Below are 21,602 nucleotides of genomic sequence, written 5' to 3'. Positions count from 1 at the left end.
ACAAATCAAGATTCATTTAGGGGTAGGAGTTTATATGAATGCATGTCTGAGGGGAACTTGGTCTTTAGAAGAGTTTAGATGCTATTTTTTTCTTTTCATCTAGCCTCTGTTTATTACATATTAAATGCATATGTGTAGCACTGTGAAAAAAAGGGCTGAGCTGTTATGTTTACAGCAGAAACCCAGGAAAGGCTTTAAGCGCCATCAGCTGGCAGAGAGTGAATCTGCGTCTCGATCAGCTCGTCCCATGTTTCATGCAGATATTTTTAAGTCAAACCATTTTGTTTTTGCTTCAAAATTCAGAAATGATACAATCTAATTTAGATTAAATACAGCTCATGTTTATTCTAATTTTTAGCAGAACATTCTGAGAACTGAGATTGTTACATCCGTAGCAGACATGTAGCAAAGTTACTTAGAAGAAGCAGAATATCAGTAAAAAACAATTCCATGTAGGCTTGGTTGAGAAAGATAAATAAAAGTCTGTGCAGAGCTCATTGGATGAAACTGGAGAACTGCAGTCAGAAGATACTAATACTAATATTTCCTATGTCAGCTGTGTCTTCAGTGTAATGCATCACCTATATCAGCCACGTCCAGGCAGTGCTTGTGTGAGGAGATGTGTCCGGAGCGTGTGTGCGCCGTCACGTTCATGCAGTAGATCTCCCAGATCTGAGTGTGTTTGGTGTCGAAGAAGCAGCTGTTGATGCCGCCGCTCACGTAATCAGGACACTCCTGAGGAGCGCTCTCTCTGTGGGGCGACACCACCACTGTTCATTTCATCATCTGATCACCAGCAGCGTTTACACTCTACAAGTATACTCGATCAGTGTTGTTTCTGTGGAGTGTGTTTCACTCATGTCTCACCCCGTGGTGTACTGGAGCGTGTAGGTGACGTTGTCTTGATTCGCGACCGGACGCCACCAGCAGGTGAAGATCTCCATGTTAGGAGAGCGGCAGTGGTAAATATACGGCCTTGTTCCATCTGCAATGTAAGAAACACTGACTTCATGAAGATGTTTATTGACAGAGTACATTCTAAAACCTTTAATTTTTTAAGTCAAGGCACATTCAGCTTTAAAGATTACTGTATTAGGATCCACAGCCATTTACTATGTTGTTCTGATTATTATAAGTGCATGCTGCAGATTTATTGTTGACTTGATTGCACAGATACTATTTGAACGAATCTGAGCTGATGATGACATCGCCGAATCACCGATGAACTGACTTTAACTGGAAACCTGACTGTTTGCTAGTGTGCTCTTTTTAGAGCTCCTTTACAGCAGAATCGAATTTTGTTTGCATTATCGACTGTTTCCCTGTTTAACACTGTAAAGCTGTTTTGACACAATCTGTAGTGTGTAAAGCACTATAGAAAAATAAGTGACTTGACTTGAGGGAAAGAGCTTACACTACGCAAATCTGGCGTACCACAAGGTTCAATTTTGGGTCCGTTGCTTTTTTGTTTCCATATAAATGATTTACCTGAAGGTTGCAAGGAGGTTGGTTGTCAATTATTTATGTAATAGAAGAAACCTCTCATCTGGCTGCAGAAATGTTAACCAGGTGTTTCCAAACGGCTGCAGGACAACTGTTTATCTTTAAATTATAACAAAGCCATTTTTTCATGCATTTCTCTTTAAAGAACAAAGCACTGGATGTATTTTAAATATAACTGACCAAAAGGAAATCAAGGAAGTGAGGGAATGTAAATATTTAGGTGTCATATTAGACTCTAAGCTTGAGTTTGATGCCCATATTAAGAATATATCTAAGACTTTTAATAAAAATACAAATTTAAACTGTTTTCGTATGATAAGACCATGTATATCTCTGAAAGCAGCTCAAATGTGTATGCATGCTTTGATATTCTCATATATGTTGTGCGATAATTTGGGGCCAGACTTCCCAATTAGTTGTAAAGCCTGTAATGTCATTATACAAACAAATTATTTTATATAAAAGCCTAGTAAGAGACGTGGCCTGCAAACTAGCTTCATGCTATATGCAGTATGTCAGTGGTGCCCAACCCTACCTACCTGCAGAGCTCAGTTTCAACAGGGTTGGGCTCCACGGCCCTATGTACACAGCATCGTTTGTCTGTGAGTAACAATGCCTAGTGTATTATCCCTCTCAAATAAACAAACAAATAAAGAAATATTAAAAACATATATTTGGAAAGCCTCTTTCTCTTAAATGCCTTTGACAGCTAGCGATTATATTTTTTTACATTGTAAATATGCATATTTTTCTAACACAAGCACATCACTTAAGCTTGGAAGAGCCAAGATGTTTTTAAATATAACTCCTATTGTATTTGTCTGGAAGAAGAAAGTCATCTACATCTAGGATGGCTTGAGGGGGATTCGTTTTTGGGTGAACTATCCCTCTAATGTAAATGGACTATTTGCTCAGGATCACCCTCAAGTGTTGGCCTGGATCTTGTCTGCAATAAACCAAGCTCTATGGGTTGATTGTTTGCTCTACTGGAAGCAGATAAGATTTTTATAGCAGGTGTTGTAATTTTTTACTGCAACATCAAATGTGAACATAAAACTTTATGAGGAAGAACAACATATTGTGTCCAATGAAGATAATTAAAAATCAGTTGTGTTGTTGACTGGTCAATCCAGTGATCCAATGGAGCGAGTCAATCATTAGTGTAACACAGAATACACATCCTGCTTGCCTTCATGCTATTGGACGCTGGAAGTGGGCGGAGCAGATCTGAATGTGCGTTTGATTGACAGTCACATTCAAATATTCTCCCTGAACATGAAACACCAAAAGATCCACTGCTCTAATCAGATGGAGCGCGTGCTCATCGACGGATACACACTCGCTTATTACTGTATATAGCTGCAAGTTTATTTGCTGAGAGCAAATCTAAAACACAAAACACTCCATTATGCAGGATTCTCTGCCCGTTTGAGATTACGACATGTGGGCTAATGCTAGCAACTATGCTAATCTGATTTAGCCGCTACGCATTCCTACTAAACACAGACACAGAGAGTGCGTTGTGAGCGAGTAATAAACACAGCAATGAGTGGTTTAAACTGGCTTAAAAGTTCAGCAGAGTTTGTAGAGTTCATACAGAATCACTCGAGAGGCGGCCTGACTGCTGATTTTAGATCGCTCAGATTTTACATCGAGTTATTAAAGAAGGTAATCCAAAACATCAAAATACTGAGTACATAATGCAAAAGCAACAACTCATAATATAAATCTCAGTTCAGGCTGAATTAAAAAACAAGCAAGACTGAACATGAACACTGACACACACACACACACACGCACGCACACACACACACGCACACGCATGCACACACACGCACACACACACACACACACACACACACACACACACACCCCCTCTGGTAAGCAATCCTCATAGAAGAACAAATATCTGGCAGTGGGTTTAGAAAAATCTACGTAATTCAAAGGGAAAACCAGTTTTCATTCCACACTGACAGATATAGTTTCTCCAGTAAATGTGTCTTGATTTATAAATTAGACATTGACAAATGGAAAACAAGACAGAAGAAAGAACAGCAGCTTTTTCCGTTAGATCAGGAGCTACAGTAACAGTTATTTCCATATTTTAGTGAGGAGCATCAACAGTGTGATGTTTTACCTCCTTTACTATATTCATTTATAATAATATATTATATTGTTTTTATTAATCCATTTATTATAAAATCATTTATAATTATCTTTATACCCATTTATATACTCATTCAATGGATTCAATAATTGCTTAGTCATTTAAATTCCATTACAAACGAGATCCACGACAAACACGATCCTCCAGACGATAACGAGATCTAAATCAACTCTGATGCGTTCCTTCAGATTCAGTTTGCATTTCTTCACCATTCCACTCGATCCCAAACTGGAAAAACCAGCCTTTCCTCTTAAAAAACAAACACCTGAGAACACAGTCCTGCCGCTGGAAACACTCATTAGACCCAATCTCAGGGACACATCTCTAACTAACCGTCTGAACTGTCTGAACTAATTAACAGTGTCTCTTCCCATCGGCGCTCGTCTGGAACACCACTCGGGTTTTCTGCCTCGTGCACATCAGAATGTATAATTCAAGATCGACGGCTCGTGTAAAAATGATTTATTTAAGATACACTGCTGCCTACAGTGAGTTCTCCACATCAGCAGAACACACACATGTATAAAACACACTCACAACATCTGAACAAACTGCTGTAAACGGAGTGAACTCACGACACACGGACTCAGATTGTGATTTATAGAGTACTCCATCATACTGCAGATTTAAAGAGCAGTAATATAGAGATTCAGCATCTGGTGAAGACAGACACACTCTGAGGAGAGAGAATCCAGCGCTGACTCAGAAACACTGGGAATGATGGGAAATGTACAACAGAATCACACTGAAGGACTGCTGCTGGGAATACCGCCGGAATTCTTATGTAACTGCACAGACTGGCCTCATTATCCAGGATTTCCTCCGCGGCTGAAGACGTGTGTGTTATGGAGACTAATTAGATCTGTTTGAACTAGATTCTCTCTCGTGTCGTCGCATTAGCTGCACGTTTCTGATTCTTCTGTTTATATAGCTACAGTCAAACCAGAACTGATTCAGACACCAGATATAACTTTTGATATGGTAACACTTTATTTTAGGGTCTCTTAGCTTCTTGCTTGTTAACATGCATATTACTAGAATATAAGCCATTTATTAATAGTAATTAAGCACATATTAATGCTTTAATCTACACTGCTAATCCTACCCAATACTTAAACTTAATAAACTACAGCACTAACTATTGATAAGCAGCAAATTAGGAATGTATTGAGAGAAAAGTCGTAGATAATAGTGAATAAGTGTTCCCTATTCTAAAGTGTCTAGTGGACTACCAGTAAAATTAATAAGATTTGGGACCAAACATATACCATGAACTATAGTGAATAAACTGTGATAATGTGAGAAATGCTGAAGGTGTCTGAATTAATGTTGGTCTGACTGTATCCTAGGATGAATCTGCAGTCTCCGAGAACGGCACAGTGTTTCCCGGTTCATACTGTAAAGCTGCTTCGACACAATCTGCACTGTTATAAAGCACTGTATCAATAATGGTGACTTGATCTGATTTGTATCTTCACTAATAATGTAAGAGAGGCTCAATATAAAGAAGTCGTCGCTCTTGCAGGTCGTGTGTGTCTCAGATAACTCATATCTAGCAGTATTGATCCCATCGATGGTGTGTTTAGTGTATTGATCTTCACTCACCGTCCTGCAGAACCGAGGCCGTGTGTGTGGACGGCTGCAGCGCTGCGGTGACCAGCGTCCAGAGGAGCGTCAGGAGCAGAACACACAGCATCACGCGTCTGCAACACACACACACACACACACACTTCAGCTGCAGGTTACAACTGCTCAGTTCACATTTACTTTCAGTGCTTTTCAAGATAATTTTATTTGTATAGTTCATTTACAGCAGCCACTAGACTGACCAAAGTGCGTTAGAAGAGCAAGATTATACGCTATACTGTACATGCAGAGGAGGACAGCAGCGGAGTGCATCTACTCCAGTTTAATATTAAAGTACACTTTTTGAGTATCTGTTCTTTACTTGAGTATCTGTAAACTTATGACTTTATCTTCACAACATTTGAAAGAAAGATACCAGTGTTGAGTACTCGAGACTCGGACTCGGTCTTGGACTCGGTCTCGAGACCGTATTTTAATGGTCTCGGTCTTGTCATGGACTCGTGTGCATTTTGACTCGGTATTGACTCGGACTCGAACATTTTAGGAATCGGACTTATGCCCGAGTCCACTCGAGTCCCAATCAAAATATTTCATGATTATTACTGTATGTTAATGTTTCTTTAAATTGATGTATGATTGATACATCCAATGACTGGTGATTTTCTTTAGACGTTAGGCCAGCGACACACTGGATGCATGGCGCAAGCATCTCAGCTGCGAGGCGTGTCTGTTTTTAATTTGGCTCCCATGTTAACAGGTTAGAGCTTGCAGACTGCCTGCGTGAGACGCGCATCCCAGGCGCAGCTCGAGCCGCGCGGAAAATGCGTGCATGCTAGAAATAGAACCGACGCCTATTTTCACGCGAACACGCGCGTGTTGGAAGCGTTTCCAGGCAAAATAAACTAGGAAAATATGTTTATATGTCACTTGTGTCATTATGTACACAAATACATATTAATTCATGACATTTTGATATTTTAAAGTCTATAGGTTGGCATAAATTCTGATATAAATGTAATTTAAAAAAATAAATAAATAATTATCGATTTTCAAATATTGCACCTGTCAAACATACTCTATTTTGCAAGAGCCTGGTTTTTCGGCGGCCTCTCTCTATGTCACCTATAGCAGAAGCAGCGCGCCAGCGCCGCGTCAGACACGCTTCTGGTGTGTAAGACACAGAAAACGCGAAGCAGCCACCACGCTTCTAGCACGCAGCAGAGACGCCACGCAGCCAGTGTGTCACCGGCCTAAGTTACCCTCCTGCCATCCTCCTGTAGTGATCCCGCTTTCCAGAAAGCCACATTCCTACATTATTTCTCTCAACTGTGTTATTTTTACAAAGTAGGACAAAATGGTCACAGAAAAAAACAAATATTGTTTAATTAAATTATATAATGAATACAGACACAGACTGACTGTCTCAACACTAAACATCTCCCCCAAAAAAAATGTCTGACAGAAGGCATTGAACTTATATGGCATTTCAACCAGCTTTCTTCCCCTGGCACATACACACTTTTGCATGAAATTTTCCTGGACAGTCAGTCGGCTCTTGTGTGTATGCCCTCCGTAACTAAAAAAAACTTCGACTAGTGTGTATTTTACCCTGCATTAAAACGCACCATCCAGTGAAATTAGCATTAGATTATCCGTTGCTGTTACAGAAAGTGATGAAATGGTAACTGTTGTCAGTCCCCGCTTCCTCTGCACCAGTAGATAGTGTTTTTAGTTGGGGTGGATTGATCATGAGACCACATCGTGCTTGGTTGGGTAGCAGGATGGTCTCCTCACTTATTTTTTTGAAAAGTAATTATGCCCATCTGTAATCTTCACAACATCTAAAGTGCACATAATCCAAGACATTTTCAGGATATTAGCAGTCATTAGTTAAGCTTCAGGGTTAAAAGTTATGTAAAAGCTGTTACAGTTGAACATTTACAGGTATAGTGGTACAGTTATGTTACTTGTACTAGAAGTGTTATGTAGAATTACAATATAGAGTCGTACAGTAATATTATGTGTACTAGAAAGGTTATATGGATGTGTATAGAGGTACAACAATGTTATGTGAAAATAAGCACTTAATATTGACAAGTAACAATTCATAATTCTAATAAAATTACCTTTACACCACATACTATGTGGCCCTTTTACCCTTTATTGTTTCCATCATACATTTGACATACTCTTGAAGATTTCTTTAGGTCTTGTCTCAGACCCAATCTCTCTGGTCTCGGTCTTGACTCAGACTCGACCCTTTCTGAACTCGGTCTTGACTCGGACTCGACCCTTTCTGAACTCGGTCTTGACTCGGACTCGACCATCTCTGGACTCGATCTGGACTCGGACTCGAATGAGCTGGTCTCGACTACAACACTGAAAGATACTGTACTTTTCACTCCACTACATTTCTCTCAAGGTCCTTGAAGCAGACAGTTGTTAGGTGAAGCATCTTTAGAGTCAGAGGGAGACGTGTTTTAAGACCAAGTCTATCAGTAATCACTAATGTAGGGTTACCTGAAGTGATTTCCCAGCATTTCTTGAACACTGACCAGTTGCATATGTGATATTCATTAACAGTTCAATAATAAGAAGTTAATATTGTGGTATTTCTATGTTGCATGTTTCTATATTACAATCTAATCTAAAGTAAGTCTTCACATGCACAGTGTCAACATGATGATGTGTCGAATGTCAACTCATTTTACACGCATGCAATTTCAGAGACATACAGTATATGTGCAAAGCCTATGATCTTTTGACAAGGGCTGAGGTGAACTGGAAATACTGGAACCTTCACCTCACAGACTCAATATTTGTCTTTAAATAACCCTAACCCTCTTGAGAGAAGACTTTGAACGCATAACTTCAATCAAAGACTGTTTGCTGGATGTGAAATCACACACGACTGAAAATAAAGCACTTTGAACAGCGCCCTCATGTCCTTAAACCCTGCCTGACTTGAAGATGTTCTGGAGAACGTTAGGAAGTGAACAACATCACTGACTTGGACTGCGTGCACACACAAAGACACTGTGGGGAAATCCTGAACATCTATGAAGTCAGTCAGGTTTGGAAGAGCTTGAGGGAGAGGACATGAATGCTCAAAATCTGAATAAAAAACAGATGTGTTGTGCACAAACATGCAGGCTTTCATTCACATCAGTCACGTCCTCGTGATCGTACGCCAATGACATTAAAGTCATGAAGAATAAAGAGTCAGTTTATGAAGCAGATACACACACACACACACACACACGCGTCTCCTCTGATGGTGAGAGTCATGAGACTGATCACAGGACATCCGTCGCCTGAAGTCTCTCTGAACCACATTAAACTCAGACCAACACAAACACTCTTCACTGATACAGATCATTTAAACAGGAGGGAATCTTCTCTCTGACCTTCCTGACATTAAACAGCGTTAAACGACTGGTGTGCTTTCAGAAAACCTCCAGCACAGCCTACAATAACTATATTTGCCCATTAGCTAACAACGCAGTACAACACAATACTTAAATTATACAATACATCTGATTTCTAGAGCACAATTAAAACAAGTGACATTGACCAAAGTGCTTTCCAGCATCAATACATACAGTCACACACACGAAAATTAAACTGTAAAACCTGATCCCACTAAAAAAGCTTAAGACTTAAACGCATCCACAGATGGAGAAGATTTAATATGCTTTTGGAAAAGGGTTCCATAATCTCTGAGAAAGCCCTATCACCCTTTGATTTTAATATCATTTTAGGAACATCTAGAAGATCTAATGTTTCTTGTATTTTAATAAGGAATCAAAAAGGTCTACAATATATTTTGGGGCAATGCCATTCAACACTTTAAAAACCATCAACAAAATCTTAAATTCAATTCTAAAATTTAAAGCAGTTTAAAGAAACCAAGACTGAAGACGAGATAACTGACCCCGTGAAACACAATAATTACAGTAATCGATGCGTGATGATACAAAGGGATGAATAATAGACTGCAGGTCCTTAAAAGAGAGAATTTCAGTTTAGAAATAATCCTCAGTTGATAAAAGGCAGCCTTCACAACACTAGTAAATCTCAGGTATATCCAAGCTCTAGAACAACATATGCTCCCGTCCAGACCTCGTCTCTTTCAGGGAAGAATCCCAGACCACACACTGCATCAATTACAGCATCATGACCGTGTAGAAGAAGGATCCGGGTCTGAAATGACCAGCCTGCAGTCCAGATCTTTCACCCATAGAAAACATCTGGAGCATCATAAAGAGGAAGATGTGACAAAGAAGACCTAAGACAGCTGAGCAACTAGAAGCCTGTATTAGACAAGAATGGGACAACTTTCCTATTCCTAAACTGGAGCAGCTTGTCTCCTCAGGCCCCAGACGTTTGCAGACTGTTAGAAAAAGAAGAGCGGATGCCACACAGCGGTAAACATGGCCTTGTCCCAACTTTTTTGAGATGTGTTGATGCCATGAAATTTAAAATCAACTTATTTTTCCCTTAAAATTATACATTTTCTCAGTTTAAACATTTGATACGTCATCTATGTTGTGTTTTGAATAAAATATTGACATTTGAAACTTCCGCATTCCTGCATTCTATTTTTATTCACAAATTGTACAGTGTCCCAACTTTTTTGTACATATTATTATATTTACCAAGGGGCCCATAAATAATGAAATTAAAATAGGCACAAGTATAGACCCCTGTGGCACACCACTATGTAATTTAGCAGATATAGAACACAAATCTCAAAGGTAAACCTAGAAAAAGATCCATCTTCCCAAATAACAGATGTGTGAAGATGATAAATCAATAATAGCTGTTTCCATCCACCTATTTTTGTGCATATAGCATCAAAAAATTACAAAAAATGACCGATCTCATTGCACTGCATCTGAAATGCTGGAGCAAAGTCTTGTCAAAGTGTTTCATTATAATTATAATTAAATGGCATTCCCAAACAGCATGCTCAGAAAATAAGAAACATGACCACATTTTGTCTGCACACTCTGAAGCTTGTTATTTCTTGTTTAAAACAAATTATTATATACTGTACAGTCCTACTGCAGCAAATTACACATTTCTTCTTGACGTTAAGCACAAGTTAATCAGGAAGTTTAACGCACTGGATGGAAACATTGCTAATCACAATGTCCTGTTTAATACTGTAAAGCTGCTTTGACACAACCTGTATTGTAAAAAGTGCTATATAAATAACGGTGACTTGACAATAAAAGCAGACACATTAATGAAGAGAGTCATTTGTCTGCTTTAATTAAAGATCCTTTCAATCCCATCAGATCTCAGAAAGTTTATTGCATTAAATATTCAGTCAGCGACTGTAATCGCATAATTAATCCCTACACCGTTTCCTCGAAAGACCAAAGATTCATCTAATAATGTTAAACAAAAGAACAGTAACGTTATAAAATCATCTTTAAATGAAGCCGTGATTGTGCTGGAAGAAGCGGTGATCCGTGGTCATGTATGTGGACGTCTGGTGGGGCATGATGGGATTGCTGATGCTCTCTCAGCGCACGCTAGTCATTATCTGTATGAACTCAGACCTGCTCAGTGACCCCAAACACACGAACACAAAGAGCTTCAGAAGGGAAAGAACGCCTTTTCTGAAGCTCCCACATGCATTCGGCTAAAGCTTGTCCAATATCTGGAGGAGCTTAAGAGCTTAAAAAGAACAGCAAGAATGAGCAGAGATTTACCACCCACCGCTATTGTCACCGGATTAAACCAACATGACGGATAATCTTTATTCTCCCATCAATCCAGGGACACTACTACAAACTAGTACTGACTCTACTAACTCAATCACTCCATTAGCATCGGCTGATAATCAATGAATGCCGTTAATACGTGAAATTCATATTTCAAATAATGAACTCACAAATCAAAGAGATTTCTGTCCATTCCAAGAACAATCTGTAGAGATACGGCTCAACATACCATTGGAAACATGAAGAATTTTTTAGATATTGATTTTCACCTGTATTTTTAATGATGATTTCTGCATTAATTATTTATTTTCATCCCATCTTGTCCCATCTATATTTATATTCCCATTTTGGGAATGCAGACGGCAGATGATTGACACTAATCTGATGTCCAGATCTGGCCGCACACACTCACTGACCACCTTTATCAGGTCACTTCAGCCAACAGGCAGATGGAGGAATAGAGTCGAGTGATGACACACTCCTTTAATTAGCTGCTAAATAAGCTGCTTTTGCTGCTGAGGGTCATAATAACAAAAAACAAACATGTCTCACACTCAGACGACAGCTTCTTTTCAGACGTTTGCACTGCGGTTAGATATCTGAGCTGAATCTACTTCTTTACACTTGGCCAGTGGCTAATTACACTGAGCATAGGAAAGGTTTAAATAGTGCTAGATCGTGTTTACAGCAAACACAAACAGCAACACGTACTGTAGCATCTGCAAACAGAGAAAGATGCTGTTCACGCAGACTGTAAACAGAAGTGAAGTATTAGCAGTACTGCAGGGAAAATACTGAACAGCAACTGGACAGTAGAGTGGGCAGGTAGTGAGTGGGTGGAGTCAGTGGGAAGATTAGATAGTGGGTGGAGTCAGTGGGAAGATTAGATAGTGGGTGGAGTCAGTCAGTGGGCAGGTAGCAAGTGGGTGGAGTAAGTTGGAAGGTTAGAGAATGGGAGGAGTCAGTCTGTGGGCAGGTAGCAAGTGGGTGGAGTCAGTCAGTGTGCATGTTAGAGAGTGGGTGGAGTCAGTCAGTGTGCACGTAAGAGAATGGGTGGAGTCAGTCAGTGGGCAGGTAGCAAGTGGGTGGAGTCAGTTGGACGGTTAGAGTGGGTGGAGTCAGTCAGTGGGGAGGTTAGAGAGTGGGTGGAGTCAGTCAGTGGATAGGTCAGCGGGTGGGTGGAGTCAGTCAGTGGGGAGTTAGAGAGTGGGTGGAGTCAGTCAGTGGGCACGTAAGAGAATGGGTGGAGTCAGTCAGTGGGCAGGTAGCAAGTGGGTGGAGTCAGTTGGACGGTTAGAGTGGGTGGAGTCAGTCAGTGGGGAGGTTAGAGAGTGGGTGGAGTCAGTCAGTGGATAGGTCAGCGGGTGGGTGGAGTCAGTCAGTGGGGAGTTAGAGAGTGGGTGGAGTCAGTCAGTAGAGGTTAGAGAGTGGGTGGAGTCTGTCAGTGGGTGGAGTCCTAATCTAATGGTCTAATAAACCTGGCATTGTATATTATGAATATCACTGGCTCTGTGAAGATCTGCTTTAGTTCCTCTTATGTAAATGTTTCTAAATCTAAATATAAATGAAAATTACTTTCACTAAGTAACATGGTTTGATAATAGGCTCTCTCTGCTGCCGTAAACTATGAATGCATGTCCAACAGCTCAAACATGTGGAGTGTGAGGACAGAAGTGCCGCCGATGCATGCATGTGGCCAAAATATATATATATATATATCAATTAGGGCAAAGGTTAGGAAATATTTATGACATATTTGTGTGTGTCTGTGTGTTTGAGTGTGTGCGCAGGTGAGTAAGTATGTGTGTGTGCGTATGTGCGTGTGACTGTGTGAGTGTATGCGCGAGTGTGTGTTTGTGTGTGTGTCTCTGTGTGTGTGTGTGTGTGTATATATGTGTGTAAATGAGAGAAGTCTCTGGATGTGCTTGATGCTGACTCAGGTTACGCTGCATGCGAGCACTAAAGCCGCTTCTGATCTACTTTGCACCTAATTGTCTTTGAGCTTTGGGTCACTGGGGCAACATCTGACACAAGAATCTGCTGCTTCACGACCAAACCTCCTGCTGCCACACCGGCCAATCACAAGCTGAGAATCTCAGGAAAACATCTCGATGCTGCACTGCACTTCATATTTACATCCTTTTATAAGCGGCTGATATTTAACGTGTATGAACAAAACAGCAGCAACAAAACACTGATGGCACGAAGCATCAGAGACTCAACAATTAAAGCGCAGCACAAAATATCACTATTTATACAAGAGAATCTCATGAACAAACAGGACTTTGGTCAGAAAATTCATATAATAAAATTTTATGACATTCTGTGTAATGATCATGAAGCCAATTTTGTGACATTGTCTCATTACTGTAATGTCTCTAAATGTTTTTATATTAATAACTGAAATACAGGCAGCACAACAAAAATACCATGCAGTGTAAATATTTAACTAATTAATTTAAATGTAGTCATTATTTTTTGCACATTTCAATGATAAGAATGTGAGTGTTTAGTTGTCAACAATAAATCTCACAATGCAAATAGCCTAATGCTCTTGCAAACACGATTAATTCTCATTAAGCAACACTTAATCTGTCATTTTCTAGCTTTGGGGTTTAACGTGAGCTGGACGTGACGCTCTCAGTTCATCAGATTCACACAGACTGACTGGGAGAAACTAAAAACACAAGAGTGAATAATTGAATCTGTCGGTCTCCTGCTCCAGGCTCAAGACTCACGGAGCGGAGAGAGAAGGATAAAAGAGAAATAATGATGTGTTTGTCTCCTCTTTGGCTCTCAAGCATGTTCTCAAAGGCGATTACTAAACACTAGAAAACACACACGAGCTTTCTGGAGCATCAGCTCGATGTTTAAAGAGCCACGCATTTAAGGACAACCTCCTGTATGAAAAATATATTTTTTTAATGTCACATTGGCTTCAGGCTTACCTTCAAGGCGAGAACAGAGTAATATTTAAGGCATTTAACATTAATAGAAGGCTGATATTAAATCAGTTAAATATATCTCAGAGTAAAGTCCTTGTAATCATCTGTTATCTTTCTGTGATTCAGGTTTGATAAGATGAATTTGAATATCTTTCTTTAACGATATGTATGAACTGATTCTGTCATAATGTGACTAGTAAACTAATATTAGCCAAAGATAGGATGAAATGAACATACTTTAATCTCAAGCAGAGCAAGAGTCAAGTGTTTTATGTTTAATTGAGATCCAGAAACACATTTATAACAGACGGCATAACAGCGTCCATTTCCAAGCACTTATTATACCTTAATAAACTTACATTAATGTACTTACGAACGCAGCTATTCATCACAGAGCCAGCGATTTCCAGGAAATATAAAGCCAGGTTTATTAGAAAGCTAGATTAGGAAATGAAGTAGAAAGTAGTGCAGAAAAGAGCTCGATCCACTTCAAACGCATCTGTAGAAACCAGGATTGATTCAGACGGACGATTCAGATCTCTACCTGTTCATCCTTTAATATGATGCTTATTAAACTTCACATCTTCTTCATCTGCTCAAACACTGAATCTCTCCGTGTCACACCGTTTCTCAAACAGCAGAAACACACACCAGATCTAAAACAATTCACAGACTTCGACTCGGTCTTCAGTTTCAGAAAACAACAAAACAAAACACAATCCTCTAAGTAACACACACAGAACGAACAGGAATTAATATTACGGGAAAATTGTTTGCTTTTGAGATGTGTTTGTGATGGGTTTAAATGCAGTGCTTCGTTTTGCAAGATCATTCTGTGTGTAATTGTTGTATTTGTGTGTAAAGTTTAGAAGACAAGAGGCAAAGTTTAGAAAATGTAATCAGAAAACACAGTAAACCTCTCCTAACGCTGAAGACCAGAGCAAACACCCACCGCTGGTAACGGCTCTCTGAAGGGTCAAATATTGGCTTTGGTCGGTCGCACAAGTCTTACAGTACCGTGTGAAGCGTGCGTGTGTGTGTGTGTGTGTGTGTTCACAGGCTTCACAGGCAGACAATGGCAAAACTCAGATACTTACAGCGTATCATATGACATCCGGTGCCGGTGCACGAAACTCAAACCCGTCAGACCAGATTGACTCAACTAAACAGCTTCATAATAGACACTTCCAGCTCTAAAAACTCTTCACCGTCATCATCACGGCACACACAGCAGAACACGTTACTGTGATGCGTCTCTATAAATCTCCCAGAACAGAGTCGTCTGAGTGTACAAAGAGCTCCATGTTCAATTCGACTGGTTTTATTGTGTTTATAACGAATCTCTGACTTTAAACACATCAGTCTGTCTCGAAAGCTGAACATTTACACTACAGGTCAGAGAGATTTTTAATGTGTTTTAAAGAAGTCTCTTCTGTTCACCAAGCTGCATTTATTTGATGCGAAATACAGCAAAAATATTAATATTGTGAAATATTATTACTGTTTAACATCTGTTTTCTGTGTGAATCTGTGTTAAAGTGTAATGTATTTCTGTGATGCTCCGCTGTATTTTCAGCATCATTCCTCCAGTCTTCAGTGTCACATGATCTTCAGAAATCAGAATAATATGATGATTTACTGCTCAAGAAACATTTCTGATTATTATCAGTGTTGAACACAGCAGAGTACAAATCCTTAAAAACCATTAACAAAATTACAGTTTAAAAACTTTGGCTGGTAGTGTGAATGTGAATCTTTATGCTGATATTGTATATTCAGACACGCTGCATGTTTCTCCGTGTCCACACATTCACAAGCTATTTTCTTTATTCGTTAAAAAATTATTCATTGTCCTGAATACAGCTACTAAGATGTTGATAGTTATGGTTTTTTTTTGAGCATTAATGTGCAGTCATGTTATAAAATCACTTCCAGGTCTGAATCTGAAGAGTTTGAGCTATTTATGTCATGCAGGAAAAATCAATAGCTTTCAGACACATCTGACTGACCACTGAGGCATGTGGACACATCAGTGGACCATCCACATCTCCAACGGGGTCAGTGAGGACCGCTGAACCACACACACACACAGAGAGAGACACACACACACACAGACACAGACACACACACAGAGACACACACACACACACACACACACAGAGACACACACAGAGACACACACACACACACACACACACACACAGAGACACACACAGACACACACACACACACACACACACACACACACACAGAGACACACACAGAGACACACACACACAGACACAGACACACACACAGAGACACACACACACACACACACACAGAGACACACACAGAGACACACACAGAGACACACACAGAGACACACACACACACACACACACGCACGCACGCACGCACACGCACGCACACACACACACGCACACACAGAGACACACACACACACAGAGACACACACGCGCGCGCGCACACACACACACACACACCTCGCCATCATCCGATAAAAACCTGCTCTCTGTAATCCTGGATCTTTCTGAAGCAGAAGAGTGTGTGAGACGCATGGACACTGTGATCTGACCCGTCCACAAAAACAAACTGACCTTTAGTGTCCCGGCGGACGGCTGAACAACACAGACCTCGGCTCTAATTAGACGAGTTAACGAAGACATCAGATACAGTGGCTCGGATGGGGACAAACAGACTCTTTCTTCATTAATGAGCTCATCTGTTAACGGCACTCGCTCAACTCCTGGAAATAAAAATCTCATTCACGCTCTCAGACTAGAAACTGATTTAATAACAATGTAGAAAGATCTCCACCAGCTCTGAGGATGTTCAGAGGTCACTAAATGATGTCTGATCATCAGGTCAAGGCCGCTTTACTTCTACACAACAGACCGCTTCACAGAGATGAACAACAAGATGAAAATCCAGAATCTGCAGTGAAACACAGTAGTGCCACGGTTCAGATCAAGTCTGTTTGATTCAGTTTAACATCAGTGTGAAGTCAACCGTCTTAAAACCATTTAGAAGCAGCTCTAGAGAAGAAACGCCAAAGAGGATCCACCAATCACAGACGTCGCTCACTGTTACCATGGAAACATACGCTGTGTTGAGACGTCCAGCAGTGACGGGTCAATCACATCAAACCCTGCAGAACTGAGTCATACACACTCACACACACACACACACACACACACACACACACACACTGCTCTATATCTACAATCAGCGAGTGACTCAAAGGAGCAGAAGATCAGCCGAAGCTTCACATTAATACTGATTCCCAGCTGCTGAGAGTAATGTTCACTAACACCTGGAGACGAACGGAGTCAGGTTCAGTATATACTGAGGACATGTGTGTATAATGTGAAGTCATGCAGCTCTTTAACTCTACACATCACTTTAACACACATTCATCTGTCACTCGGTAGAACTGGGTCAAATGAAACAGAGTAAGAGACTCCTTCATCTCAGAAACCATCAATAAAACTTCCTCAAGATGAAAGACAAATCTATCGAGTGCCGCTTGGCTTGATTCCCCTCAGTTGGTGTGTTTTCTGATCTGCGTGTATCGAGTGGTTATATTAACGTCAGTGTTGGAGTTGGGATCCACTGGAGTAAACTAAACACATTCTGAGCACCAGCATAATGACATAAACTGATCTAACGGAGCTTCTCGCTTTCAGTTCGTTTGAGCAGTCTCTATGTGCTCTCTGTTTGAACCTCATCATCAAGCAATCAATGTGAAAGCAAACGAGCTGTGTGCCACTCCTTCATTAGACAACAAACTACAACACACCATTATATCTGAGCAGAAGGAGGCAGCGAGTCCAAACTCGTCTCCTGCACCAAACGTCTTCTAGAATAACCCTGAGGACACATTCATCATTCATCTTCATCGTTAGGGCTGCTCGATCACTGCGATCCTTGTGTCTGAGGAATCATTAGAGGAAACTAATACGGGTCGGGATAGAGGACTAGTCGACCAACACTGATTCATCACTTCAATATTGGACAGGTGGAGAAAAACAACAACAGAATAATTCAGAAAAATCCCACACGCTCTTATTGAGGGGGTGAAAACTTTTGTACAATGAGACGTACAGTGCATTTAAGCTGTATATTGCTAAAGAAAAGCTAAAAACAGCTAAAACCAGCCTAAGCTGATTAGCTGCTTTGAATGGTCTCGCTAGCTGGATTTATAGTGGTTTAGACCACTTTTTTTGCAACATGCTAATCATATTAGAAAGATGCTAGCAACATGACAACAACATTAAAACGTCCTCTTAAGAACACAAATTAATATATTTTGGATGAAATCCGAGAGCTCTCTGACCTGCATTGAGAGCAAGGGTACTATGGAGGGTCAGAGAGTTCTCAGATTTGATTAAAAATATCTTATTTGTGTTCTGAAGAGGAAGGTGTTATGGGTTTGGAATGACGTGAGGGTGAGTAATTAATGACACAATTTTGATTATTGGGTGAACTAACCCTTTAAAGCATCCGGTCAGGCAGTGAACTCTGGGAGCCGTTTATGTGTGTCTGCATGTGCATGCATGCATTTGAGTGTGTGTATATTATATATGTGTGTGTGTGTGTGTGTGTGTGTGTGTGTGTGAGGCTCAGGGTGTGTGTTGGTGATTGTCGGTATCTGCTTCAGACAGTGTGTGTCTGTCCTGATCCACACATCGAGTCCTGTGTGATTCCTGCTGCTGATTGGCTCCTGATAAGTGTTATCACGCAGGGCTTGTGTGGTGTGCATCAGTTGTTGCTTCTAAGAAACTGGACGGAGCGTAATAACATGCCATGAGCCGACAGAGAGAGAGATTCGATTAGCACAACAGGTTATTCACACACACACACACACACTCTTGTGGTTTACAGAGACTCTCCACAGGCGTAATTGTTTTAACTGTATTCTTTATCTCCCTACACCAACCCTAACCCTCACAGAAAACTACTGCCAATGTTTAGATTCTCAAAAAACTCCATTCTGTAAGTTTGTCTCCTCATGGGGACCTAAAGATTGTTCCCACAACGTGAACATTTAATGGCATTACTATCCTTATGGGGACATTTGGTCCCTATAACGTGATAAAAACCACACACACACACACACACACACACACACACTTCGGAAGCTTTATTGATGAGGACTTTTCACAGAGCCACCGATAATGACCTGTTGTCGCCCTTCAGCTCAAACAAACCTGTTGCTATTATTAGCTTCACAGCAGAACATGAATTGACCGATAAACCCCAGTGTTTTTATTATATTTCCTGATCAAACTTCGAAGACATTGATTACTCTCCTTCACACGAGATCTGAAGCGTCGCTTAAACACAAATATACAGATCCAGGTCAAATATAAGGACAGATATCTACCGAACACATCTCTGTCGAAGCTCACCGACCGCAAGCCTTGTGCTTTATTTCATTTTGTGCATCTATAAATGTATTATGTGCTGATAAACATGCCAGATAATATATTTATTTGGGATTACACCGCGCATTGTCGTTCACACACGAAAATAGACAAATATTCTGATTTTCACGCAAATTATTTTAACTTTCAGAGGTGAGATAAATAACAGAGACCAGAGTCTTTTAAACCGAATCAAATGTGTTCTCAATGGAAACGCGTCTGGAGACAGAACTCGAGGACAAACATGTATCCTGTTTTATATACAACAATAACACACTGACACTCAACTGAATATCAAATGAAAACACGGAGTGTCAAATGACATCAACTCAAGTGAAACAAAAAGCATAAACATTACTTTTATACGCAGCTTATATCGCACACATCATCGATCCTCCTGCAGATGAGAAGAGTGCCTTACCTTCTCATAAATCCTGGAAATACTTCTGGATTTGCCTAGAAACCATTAAAGCGGCGGCGGACGCGCGTTGCTCGCGTCTGAGCGGCGGATCTGGTGTGCGTCGCTCCGCCTGCTCGCGCGTCACGACGCGTCTGTTCTCCACACCGCGCTGATGTTACGAGGCGGGACTCATTAGTGGAGCAGATGCAACGCGACCTGTTTGACAGCACGATGACATCCGATCCACGCGCGCGAGCATCCGCTGATTCACACCGGCAGAACACACCGGGGCTAGTTGTCACACCTGACTCATACAGCCTGAGAGGTATAGCCTATTCTTATAAAGTAAAAACATAAATACAACCTACTGGAAATGCGAATAATTCAAATATGTAAAAGGAACACGTATTTTGAAAACATTACACACATACATATATGAATCTACAATATATGATTAACATATGTTATGTAAACACAGGCCTTTACATTTTACTCTGCGGATTTTGTTTTTCTAATATCTTCACCTAGTCAGAGACTGTATTTATGTACATTTATTGGGAATATCACTATTGTTAAAGGGCAATATATTCTGCCATTCAAAGTTAGGAATCAGTACGATTTTTAATGTTTTTTTATTTTTTTAAAGAATCAAGTTTTTTATTGCAATTTCTAATATTGGTTTCCTATTTTAATACACTTTCAAAAGTGTTTCTGTGATGCTCTGCTGTATTTCCAGCATCATTCCTCCAGTCTTCAGTGTCACATGATCTTCAGAAATCAGAATAATATGATGATTTATTCTCAGTGCTGAAACTGCTCATATTCTTGGGGACCTATGATGTATTTATTTTTTATTTCAGGATACTTTGATAAATAAAAAGTTAAAAAGAACAGTGTTTATTCAAAATATAATTTTTTTGGTGTTACAGTATACACTACTATTTAAAAGTTTGGGGTCAGTCAAATAATTGAGAGCTTTTTTAAATGAATACTTTTGTTCAGCGAGGATGTGTTAAACCAACAAAAAGTGATAGTAAAAACTCAAATTGAAAAGATTTACATTTTTAATAAATAGTGTTCAACTTTGTAAACATCACAGGTGCAGAAGAATCTGAAGCAGCAGAACAGTTTCAGCACTGATAATAAATGATCATATTATTCTGATTTCTGAAGATCATGTGACACTGAAGACTGGAGGAATGATGCTGAAAATACAGCGGAGCATCACAGAAACACACGTTTTATTTTCTGTATTTTTGATCAAATAAATACAGCTTCTATGAGTGTAAGAGACTAAAAACGTTAAAACTCTTAACCCCAAACTTTTAAACAGCAGTGTGTGTCATATATTACATTTCCAAGAGACAAGATTCACAAATAACCTTCTTGTTGGCTTGATATCAGTCAGCTACAGTTATTACAGTCAATTCAGATTTGTAATTGTCACATAATACATACAAACATAATTGTTTAGTTTCATACATTCAGTCAAGAGTCACTAATGAAGGAAGATCTGAACTGAAAGATCAAACTGTGTTTATGTCTTACAGGCATTTCTAATGTCAGGAGGGGCATGTTGTCACTTGTTTTATATACTGCATTTCTACACAATCTATGTGTGTGTGTGTGTGTGTGTGTGTGTGTTTTACTGCCTCATGAACTGTTTTTTTCTGTTCAACAAAATCAATGTTTTTTTGTAGTCTAGACTTTAGGTTTGAGTCTTTACAGAAAGGACTGTGGAGTGAGGAACATTAAAGCACCAAACACGTGTCAGCTGGCCCCGTCCCATCATGTCCATCATGTCATACACTACAGTGATTCAGGATGATCAATATC

At 40.0% G+C, this 21,602-nt stretch overlaps 1 protein-coding gene across 1 annotated transcript in view; it reads right to left on the bottom strand.

Moving 5' to 3' along the window:
- The window catches only part of LOC127949614 (prolactin receptor), a 28,252-nt gene extending 8,272 nt beyond the window's left edge, over positions 1 to 19,980 (bottom strand). The window contains exons 1-4 of the mRNA XM_052547048.1: positions 19,788 to 19,980; positions 5,276 to 5,373; positions 868 to 985; positions 582 to 751 (exon numbers count right to left, since the gene is read on the bottom strand). Of these exons, the coding sequence (XP_052403008.1) occupies positions 582 to 751; positions 868 to 985; positions 5,276 to 5,373; positions 19,788 to 19,795 (394 nt within the window). The 5' untranslated portion in view covers positions 19,796 to 19,980. The remainder of the gene's footprint in view (positions 1 to 581; positions 752 to 867; positions 986 to 5,275; positions 5,374 to 19,787) is intronic.
- Between the last annotated feature and the right edge of the window lie 1,622 nt (positions 19,981 to 21,602).

The sequence above is a fragment of the Carassius gibelio genome, chromosome B1 (genome assembly GCF_023724105.1).
Source record: "Carassius gibelio isolate Cgi1373 ecotype wild population from Czech Republic chromosome B1, carGib1.2-hapl.c, whole genome shotgun sequence".
Classification (NCBI taxonomy): domain Eukaryota; kingdom Metazoa; phylum Chordata; class Actinopteri; order Cypriniformes; family Cyprinidae; genus Carassius; species Carassius gibelio.
The sequence above is the reverse complement of the archived record's forward strand: the minus strand, read 5'-3'. Positions and strand labels throughout refer to the sequence as shown.